At 35.4% G+C, this 10,543-nt stretch overlaps 1 protein-coding gene across 6 annotated transcripts in view; it reads right to left on the bottom strand.

Moving 5' to 3' along the window:
- Positions 1-1,680: 1,680 nt before the first annotated feature.
- Positions 1,681-10,543, bottom strand: part of GALNT3 (polypeptide N-acetylgalactosaminyltransferase 3) — a 52,567-nt gene continuing 43,704 nt past the window's right edge. For all 6 annotated transcript variants that reach the window (XM_073883057.1, XM_025852335.2, XM_073883042.1 and 3 more), the window contains 4 exons: positions 9,229-9,360; positions 8,936-9,037; positions 4,349-4,501; positions 1,681-3,474 (listed from right to left, as the gene is read on the bottom strand). In XM_073883057.1, coding sequence (XP_073739158.1) covers positions 3,352-3,474; positions 4,349-4,501; positions 8,936-9,037; positions 9,229-9,360 — 510 coding nt within the window. In that variant the 3' untranslated portion in view covers positions 1,681-3,351. The remainder of the gene's footprint in view (positions 3,475-4,348; positions 4,502-8,935; positions 9,038-9,228; positions 9,361-10,543) is intronic.

Here is a 10,543-nt window from a genome sequence, read left to right as displayed (position 1 = left end):
CATTCATTCCTACACTTGTATATATATTAATTTCTTCACAAACATTCCATTGAAAGACCAAGGCCTTTTGAGTTTGAATCGGTTTATGAGAATTATGTAACATCTTTCCTGCACAAACCACACTAACAATGCATTGTCTGAAGATCCTTTGTTTTGCTTTTTTAAAAGTAAACTGGAAGCAATTTGAGTGCAGAATCTTCTGAGATATTTGTTTTCTCTTTTATAGTTCTCATCCACACATAACTTAGCATTTTAAAAAAATAATTTGGCTTTTTTTGTTGTTTTCCCAAAGCATCAACCAGCTCCCTGTATTTTTACATTTATATTTTGATGGCTTACATAGTATTTAATTAAATTGTCTAACAGTAAGGCCAATTATCTGGCAACATAGGGACTTAAAAGTTCATCACTATTGGTTGTAATAATAAGCAATTTTAGTATATTGCTTATTTTCTCTTGTGGCTAGTCACATCCGGTTCTAAGTGAGCCTACCCATCAGGTTAACCCTAGCAGGTTTGGCAGTGAGTTTACCAATCTAGAGTTCTCAGGACTTAGGCCTCTGGAATGAAGGCAACATGCCAGGTTTTGTGAAGCAATTAGACCATTTGCCACGGTCACTTGAAATCGAGCAAAAGCTCCACAATTTCACACTTGTGTGTATTCAAGTCTCTCAGGTAGATGGCAACCAGACTCCATGAACAGATTCCTATTAGCATTGTTTCAAAATTATCCTGAAGGGTAAATTCCTAATGAAATGAATTATGTGACACTTGAACAATAGTCTAAGGCTCCCGAATCAGGTAAGAAGGACTCTACCTTTGATGCATTTAATACAGCCATAATAAAACCAACTAATCTAAATAGATTTTGGTTGAATCTTGATATGACAACACATGCCTAATACACAGAGGGCACTCGAATTTTTTTTTAAATATGCTTTATACATTTTCATTTACAAAATATCTTTGAGGATTTGTTTTGTGAGATATAGTGAACTCTAAGAGCAGTATTTGCTCCTGGATATTTACTCTAGGGTAACAAATTGAGAAACAGAAATTGTGCATATGAGTGGGCATCTGTGTATCTTTCACAATACATATTAGTATTTAGCTATAGTAGTAAAAATATTTTTACTTACTAAAGAAATATCAAATATGAATAATAAGCTGTCATGTCATGAAATATAAATCATAATGTTACTATGCTATTTCAGAAAAATTTTTTTAGGGACATCTGGGTGGCTCAGTCAGTTAAGCATCTGCCTTCGGCTCAGGTCATGATCCCAGGGTCCTGGGATCAAGCCCCGCATCAGGATCCCTGCTCAGTGGGGAGCCTGCTTCTCCCTCTTCCTCTGCTTGTGTTCTCTCTCTGTCAAATAAATAAATAAAATCTTAAAAAAAAATTTTTTTAAAGCAGGGAGCCTGATGCAGGACTCGATCCCAGGCTCCCCCTAGGATCATGACCTGAGCCGAAGGCAGACTGAGCCACCCAGGCCTATGCTATTTCAAAATTATTTGTCTTTCTGCTCCATAAGATCTAAGCTCAAAGGCATTATAAGACTCATCCTGCCTACCCTAACTTTGGGCACAAGTTAGACATGTAATAAATGTTAGTTGAATTGAAATAAATGTTGGCATTGTAATAAATTAAAGAATGCAGTTCTTTTTTTTTTTTAAGATTTCATTTATTTGAGAGAAAGAGAGGGCACGCATGTGAGTTGGGGAGGAGCAGAGGGGAAGGGAGAAGGAGGGGAAAGAATCTTCAGCAGACTCCACACTGAGTGAGGAGCCTGACACTGGAGCTCAATGCTGGGCTCAGCTCCACAACCAGAGATCATGACCCCAAGATCATGACCAGAGCAGAAACCAAGAGTCAGTCGCCTAATCAACTAAGCCAACCACCTGCCCCAAGTCCCCAAGAATGCAGGTCTTTTAATGTAAGTTCAAAGTTACAAACAATGAAGTGAAGGAACCAATAATTTAAAAATATTTTCTTTTGTACAACTGAGGCTCAGCAACATTTAAAATATGAAGCCAATCATACTTTACTTCTTAAATAAGAATACAAGAGATCTCTATATAAAATGGACCAAAAAGAAAAGTGTTAAATCTATGGAGGCATCACATTTTTTAAAAATTACTCTATTAGATGCTCAAGGAATATCAGAAATTAGTACAAAATTTTCAAAATATCTAACATAGAATCTTCTCCACTCCCCATTTTTTATGCCATTACCACGAAATACTTGAGTATTCCTTAAGAAATAGCTGATGGCTCTACAATAGGTACTTAAATTAAGTATACAAAATTCATGCTCCCCCCATCTAGTATCAATTATATATTTTATCCAAAAGAAGAAAGAAATTTAAATCAAATAATTGTAACAGTGGTAAGGATTCATTTTATTGTGTTTTCCACATAGAAGGGTTTTTTTGATGAAAAAAATTCTTTACAAAGACAATCTAAATTGAATCAGTAACAAATAAAATTTAGATTTTAAATGAGTCAGATAGTCTGCATTTGAAATTCAATTTCACAAACATTCAAGATTAGTGAATTTTGGTAAGAAAAAAAGACTAGCAGAAAGGAAAAAGACACCTTTTCAACAGATAGTACTTTATAGTTGTTTTTTTTAAATATTGCTTTGGGAAAACACACAGTATAGTTATTTAAGAAATATCTTTTAAACAAGATTTAAGTGCTTTAAGTCAAGTGGGCTTCGACTAAAAAATATTTTAAAATTTGCCAAGATACTGAAGTGTTAAAAATATTCTCCTTATTCATTTAATTTCATGTTTAAGGAAACCTATGACAGATAAGTAAACAAAAGGCAAAAAAAGTTTACTTGCATTTTTATATAATAAATTCTAGATCTATAAAAATTTCCTGGTTTGTACACAAAGGTCAATGCTTGACCTTCACTGATCCTTTTCTATGTAGTTAAAAAAAATATGGTATCAAATCTTTCTCCCACCCCCCAAAAAACTAGAAGAAATATTTTAAATTGTGAGTGTGTGAATGTAGCTATGCATATCTTTAAGTGTACAAAACACACATACATCACTTTACTTAGAAAATTATTTTCATCATACTGTAAACATCTCTTCCCCTACATCTGGACATTTCAAAATAGTCTTTGGTATTATTAGTTATTGTGCTTTGAAACAGCAACTTAAAAGATTTCTGTAGCAGTGCTACATAGACATTTTAAGATATAAATAAGAAAAATGCACTTGGAATAAGTTACAATTAGCTGCTTTTGCATAATTTTCAAAAACTACAGTGTATGCCTAGTCACAGTTTTATGAGAAAGAATATCTCCTTTTTCAACTCCTTAATTTTAAGGAACACTTAATCATTTTGGCTAAAAATCCATTTTTGGAGTGGATCTGATGGATTGCATGACACCAAGCTCGGATGCTCTCCATTTGCTGAAAGGCACATTTTTAAGAATGGATTATATAGAAGTTGATCCTAGAATAAAAGGAAACACAACAGACATTAAATTTCAAGATTCATGGTTAACTGATAAATATGAAAACTACATTATGGTCTCACCGAAGCTAAAGGAGACTCACATACCAAATGCACACAGTTTTTAACTTTTAATCTTTCTCAGATCAACCTTGTCTTGCTAAAATCTTGTTGGTTTCTGGTGTGAACAATACCATTTATGCCACTACTTTTCAATTCACAGGAGGTATTATATAAATAAAGAGATGTATAAAGAGTAAGGTCTGAATCAAGTTTTCAAATAAGAACCATTCCATTGGTATATCCGTAAGTGACAAACTCTTTTTATAAGTTATAAAAATCAGTCTTTTAGTGTTCTAGTATGGCACAAAACAATTTTTAGGTAAGAATTGCTATGTTCCAGCTAAGCCTTAACACATATATTTAAAAACAGGAAGGATCTTTTTTGTATTCTCTCAATTCTAAATTCATTTTTAAAAAGTACTGAAACAGGAGAAATGAATCACTTTAGGTGAGAAAAAGATAACGATTTTTTTTTGTCTCTCTGCCATTATAAAAAAAAAAAGTGACTGCTGCCAGAAGCATTGTAAGAGACTCCAAAGAGACAAATATGAGCAACTATTATTAATAATTTACAAAAGTGTTGATCTGTGTAAGTCATGCTTTCATTAGACAACTTGTTTCTAAGAGTATTGAATTCATAGATACATTGTCTCATCACATTGGTAGACATACCCAATAATAAAGTTAAAAAAGACAGAGAAATTCTGATGGATAACATTAATAATGCTATGTTTCATGCATTTTCCCAGATAAGCAATTAGAGCTAATCAAAATAATTATAGAAAGGGGTGAATTAATTGCACTGAGGTACCTTCTGGATCTCCCATATCTGTTCTCTACTGGCCACTGTCCTGTGACCTTTGTAGGCACACGCTCTCAGCTGAACAAGACCTTGAGCAGCATGAAGACATAATTCCCTCTGGATGTTATGCCGAATTTCATGTTGAGCCGAGTATTCAAAATACTGTGAAAAGAAGAATGCTATTACTGACCTCTATCCTAACCCTGTATCCTCAGTTGCAAAATAATGGTCCAATAATAACAATTTTAAAAAATCAGCAACTCACTGAATAATGAAGTCATGTGGATACACTCAACAAAATAATATCATAAAAATAGGTATTAGAAATATGAGCTGAGCTTTTACAACAGCAGATGCTACAACCCTTTTCCAGCCTATCACCACAGGTAGTTACGTAAGGAAGTAATGTCTTCCTCCCATGTCAGAAGTGGGAAGTTATCAGGTGGAATGGAGGTTAGCGAGGAAAGGACCTGGAAAAGCCTCAGAAAAGGACCTGGAAACTTCTAGCAAGCACATTAACTGCCTCTTCCTCTCCACAAGTGTTCCTTCTCTCTTATTCATCTCACTTAATGGTATTTTCACTTACACTAGGAACAATTAAATGAGGTAATCTCCATGTCTCAGCTTCCTTGCCTATAAAATGGGTAATTTAGTAGTTTTCCTGCCCCACAGGGTTATGGGGATAAAAGGGCTAATATATGTAAAACACTCAGAAAGATAACTGGTACGTGGTAAGCTTTTAATTCATCTTAGCTGTTATTACTAGGATGAATGTTTTTCTCTCCCCATATGTCCAATTAATTAATTAGCCCCTTAGTTCCACTGACTTTCCCTCTCAGATGTCACCATTGTACTTTGCTCTGTACCTCACTTCTCTTTTTCCAGCACTCAGAATCTCTACTGTAGTACTTCCAGCGAACGTGCAATTTCTGCAATTTCACTCTGCTGCCAGTTAGTCTTTCATAACACTGATTCGATGCCCTACCTCCCTTACTTGAGTGAGTCACTACTGTTGCTAAGAGGAAGTCCACACTCCTTCACTAGGACGTGAGCTCTTGCATTTTCAATCTTACGTCAACCACTGCCTGAACTCTACACCATGCTCTTTTCACACAATTTTACCAACGTAGAACATATGCATCCATAAGTCTAAGACTGCTTTACTGTGCGCTGACTGAAATATCCTTCTGAATCGTTCTCTGCCTAGCTAATTCCTTTTTTATCCTTGAAAAGCCAAATCAAATGTTACTTTGCTTCTTTAGTTTCCCTGAGCTTGTCTACTGAACAAAATTACACCCTTTTCAGGGTTCCTATAGTACATCAGAAATAACTTTTATAGCACTCTATTGGAATTGTGCATGTAGCTAGCTGGCTTCACCACAGACCAAAGTCAGGCAGCGTATCTAGTAATAACATCCATTACAAATCAAATATTCCATAATGTTGACATTTCAAAGACAAAATAAGTGAACATAATGGATTTTCAATAATGAAATAATTAGTCTTAGCACTAATATTTATTGAGCCCTTATTATGTGCTAAGCAGGGACTGTTTTAAACCCTTTAGGTGTATTGGAGTAGGCACTCCACAAACATAAGTTGAATTAATCTTGAGTTCCCCTGGTCTTGGCCTCATGCTTAATTTAGCTCCTTCCACAAATATATCCATCATTTTTATAACCTGATAGTTCTTCAGATGGAGACATTGAATGAAAATGAGTGTAGATCATGAAAACCGCATTTTAGCTATACTTCTTCAAGAAAGATAAATCTTAGGATATCAAAGGTGGTAGGAAAGTCTGTCCAATATTTTACTTCACCCACGTTATTTAGGAAAAAAAATCATTAAAAGGCAAGTTATAAGGAATAGGAAGTAGTTGAAGATACTTAGGCAATCAAAAAGAATATGTAATTAGCTACCTGGGAACATTGGAGAGACATAAGCTAGAACCAGGACAAATACCCTGGAATAGGAAGCCAACTAAGCAAAGCACTAAGTGTTACAAAGCCATAATGACTTACACTGCCCTGCACCAGTATATTGGTCAGTGTAGTCACATTATCAAAATACTTACTTTCACTTGTCATATACAAATACTGTTACAATGGAGTTTAATGTTATATAAATATCATTATCTGCTCAAAACAGTAAAAGGGAGCATAAAGAAATGATTAGGTTGGATGATATCTCAAAAACGCTTAGCACTCAAGGAACTAAAATTTGCAGAGCAGTTTAAAGGCAGTGTTTGACTGAAAAAAAAAATTTAAGGGAAATAAACCAAAATAAAATTGATGGCTATATTACAGTGCTAGAAATCAGAGGAATTTTTTCTTAAAATATAAACCGGGAAATACTATTCTCCTGCTCAAAACCCTCAGATGGCTTCTGTCACACTGAGAATTAAATCCAAGTTCCTAGGGGAGGCCTGCAAAGCCTTCTATGACCAGGTGCCTTATCGACTTCTCTGACCTTGTTTCCCACCTTCCTAGACCACTCTGCTGCAGACACACACTGGCTTTCTGACTCTTCCATTGATCCGCCACCAGCCTCTAGCCTTGTACTTCCTCTGCCAGGATGTGCCCCTCCTGGAACACGGTTCCTCTCCGATTCCTTTAGGGCTCTGCTCCAAGGTCACCTTCTCAAAGAGGTCTTCTTGAACCTCCGAAAACAAACCCCTCTCCCACTCCCTAGGTTCACATTATCCACCTATCCTGCTTCTTGTTTCTTTATGCCCAAAATTACATATTTTTTTCCTTTTCCTTCAAGATCACAAGCCCTTTTTCACTATGGTAACAGTGCAAGTGACATTATAGGCTCTAAACAAAAATTTATTGAAAGAATATGTGAACTACTTCTCCATTCTCAATGGAATTTTTAAAAGACAGCTATATTGTATTTATAATTTACAAATTATTTTAGAGACAAGACTATAAAAACATCTTTATGGCAATGACAAGAGAAAAACATATAAATAACATATACTTTTAACTTTTATGATAAAATAAATGTAATGCTAGAGGAAGCCTGAGCTAAGTCTGTAAGTATTTATATTTAATGATAAGGTTTTTACAAATGACACAATAATTCTCATTGTCCAAAACCTTAATTTTAACTAGCATAGTCCAGTGTTATTTCCAAAAGAATGTGATTACTTATATAATTATTTTTAATATATAGAAGGAATTTTAAAATATGTATGTGTATATATACATATATGCACATATGTAGACATATGCATGTATATAGATATATATGCATGTGTATATATATATATCTGTGTGTGTATCTTCATCCCATTTCAGAATTACACCTTAATCATCCAGAGATGGATCATGTTCACTAGCTATGGCTTCTGGGTGTCTGCGTCACCTACCCTCAGTAGATTGGTTCATTTGGATGAGCAGGGATTGGAACTAAATTAAGCTGAGGCTAATGAGTAGGGAGAAACATGGAAGAGGGTAGATCAGGAGATAAACTGACTCTTCTTAAAGCTGATATCACCAAAGTTCCATCCTCTTAAAATAGGACATCATGAGTATTTAATATTGCAAAAATCCTCTACACCCATCTTGGACTCTCTACCAAAATACCTGCAATTCACAGAAAAAAAGACACACAAGCTCCTCCCCTTTGTACCTTCCTCTTCATACTCTTCTCATCCTGTTCTCATTCTCATCAGCTACCTAACTCCTATGCACCTTCCAAAAAATGTTTTCAAATGTCCTCTCTCCAAGGAAAACGTATGGGCACCCAGTCTAATTCATTCATATGCCCTCCTTCATACTCTTGAAGTACTCTGAATGCTTTATCCCAGATCTTTTCAGGCTGACTGTGACCACTGGCATTGAAATGTAGATTTCCTGAAGGAGTCAAAATCTAAATTGCTTGAACCCAGCAGAATATCCATCTGGCATGCAGGGGTCACTCAGTGAATTTGTTGAATGAACAAATGAGAGAGTCCAATCTTTCCAGGAGTTAACTTGTAAAAGGCAAGGCAAGGAAGCTAAATACTAGAAATGATATTTTCCTAAGTTCTGTACCCATAGTAGGCCAAAGAGTGACATGTAACATTTGAGTCTTGATTGTTGAAACAGTCAAAGAGTGGCAACAAGCAGATATATCATCAGTGAAGGATAATCAAGAACATGCCCTTACTTAACAACATACTGAAATAATATCATGACCCACAAAGATAACTTCTAATACTGCTCTTTTGGTATTAACACTTAATATAATTTGCTATTGAATGCAGTTAAGTAAATATAGCCTTTATGTATAATTTTGCAAAATCACCTTGCCAGTAGTCCCCCAACATCAAAGATCCACATAGAAGATCCCATTTTTTAACTTCAAATGGCTTTATTCTATTATTTTCTCATCTGCCTTTCTACTGAATGGGTAAGCCACTTCAAGTTGTTTTCAGAGTCAGAAGGAGAGTCAAAATCAACTACTCAGCAACTTTAATATTAATTGCCAGACTTAACCTAAAACATTTTAAACAGCCATTTACCTGAATACAAAGCTGATCTGGGACTTCTAACAACCTACTCGTGTTTGTGTCAGTGAAAAGGGAGGACTTCTAGTTCAGGGCTCACCTGGTTTCCCCCGAGTCCATGACACGTGTACAAAATTAACGGTTTGCCTCCTTGATTATTTTCTCCAACATCCAGACACAGAGGCTGACCAACGCTTTTAATCTGAAGGAAAATTTTCAAGTTATAGAAAAAAATTTTAATCTATGTGGTTGATCTATTTTTTCAATTAATTTCAATAGTAATGTAAAATCTCAAAAGCCATAAACCAAAAAGTATTCCACCAATTTTCCCTGAACCATGTAAATGTTTGTGGCGAGGCATATACCAAGTAAAAAGGAGCCGAACATACTCACATATCCAGATATAACAGGATTAAGGTCTGGCACATATGCTTCTGGATAAATAGTGTTCAGATACCATGTAAAATTTTTACATTGAAGGCGGTGCTTTATTTCAAGTCTTTTTGAAAGATCACCAAATGATTTCTGGAGAAAGATGAGAAGGAAAAAGAATGCCTAATCAAAACAGCACTGACAAAGGAGTTCAAATGCTATGATTTGTGTTTATATTTGGGTCTTAAAAAAAGAATTCTGGGCCAAAATGCAAGATGCAATTTAACTGCATTCACCATTTATTCAGGCAACAACTACGCCTCCCTGCTTGTTTCTGCCTTGAAAGAGAATCAAGTTACCACTGTGGGTGCTGACATAAGGCTATTTTATTCTTTCTTTCTTTGTGCTACCAAACCTTCCTTATTGGGGCAAAGATCTTTAGAGAAATGGTAGTGGGAGAATCCAAAATTAATCCTCATTTTACACCCAAAAATTATCTGTGAAGTGAGGGGTGAGGAAGCAGGTATAAATAAACAGTTGCTGAGGGCGCCTGGGTGGCTCAGTTGGTTGAGCGACTGCCTTCGGCTCAGGTCATGATCCTGGAGTCCCAGGATCGAGTCCCGCATCGGGCTCCCTGCTCAGCAGGGAGTCTGCTTCTCCCTCTGACCCTCCCCTCTCTCGTATGCTCTCTCTCTCTCTCTCAAATAAATAAATAAAATCTTTAAAAAATAAATAAATAAACAGTTGCTGGGACACCTGGGTGGCTCAGTCAGTTAAGCATGACTCTTGATTTTAGGTCAGGTCATGATCTCAGGGTCGTGGGATCAAGCTCTACCTTGGGCTCTGCACTAATTGAAGTTGGCAGAGAAAATATTTAACCTTAATTGAAATGATAAGCTTGAGTATTTAAGCTACTTATATATTTTATATATATTCTCCCTCTCCCTCTGCCCCTCGCCCCCCAACACTCTCTCTCTCTTTACAAAAAAATTAAATGAATAAAATAAAGAAACAGTTGCCAATACAATCTAATTTGTATCTCTTCTCTAGTCAAGACTACAAAAGACAACACAATTGGGCATAATTTTTTTTCTAGTTTTAAGGGTGTTACTCTTACAATAACAAAGTATTCACAGAAAAAGGCAAGTTTTTAATCAATTGCATTTTATTTTCCTTTATTTTAAAAAGACTAAGAAAAAAATTTTTTAAAGAACACTATTAAACTGCAAAGGTATTTGGTCTATAGGCAAAATTTTAAAGAAAAATTATATTTAGTACCTAAATATATACAAAGTTTAAACGCTCAAACTTACCATTTCAATTAAGGTAAATATTT

This window comes from Callorhinus ursinus, unplaced genomic scaffold, assembly GCF_003265705.2.
Source record: "Callorhinus ursinus isolate GAN/ISIS: 27379988/994484 unplaced genomic scaffold, GSC_fseal_2.0 scaffold2, whole genome shotgun sequence".
NCBI classification, from domain to species: domain Eukaryota; kingdom Metazoa; phylum Chordata; class Mammalia; order Carnivora; family Otariidae; genus Callorhinus; species Callorhinus ursinus.
Note: the sequence above shows the minus strand (reverse complement) of the source record. Positions and strands in the feature narration are given on the sequence as shown.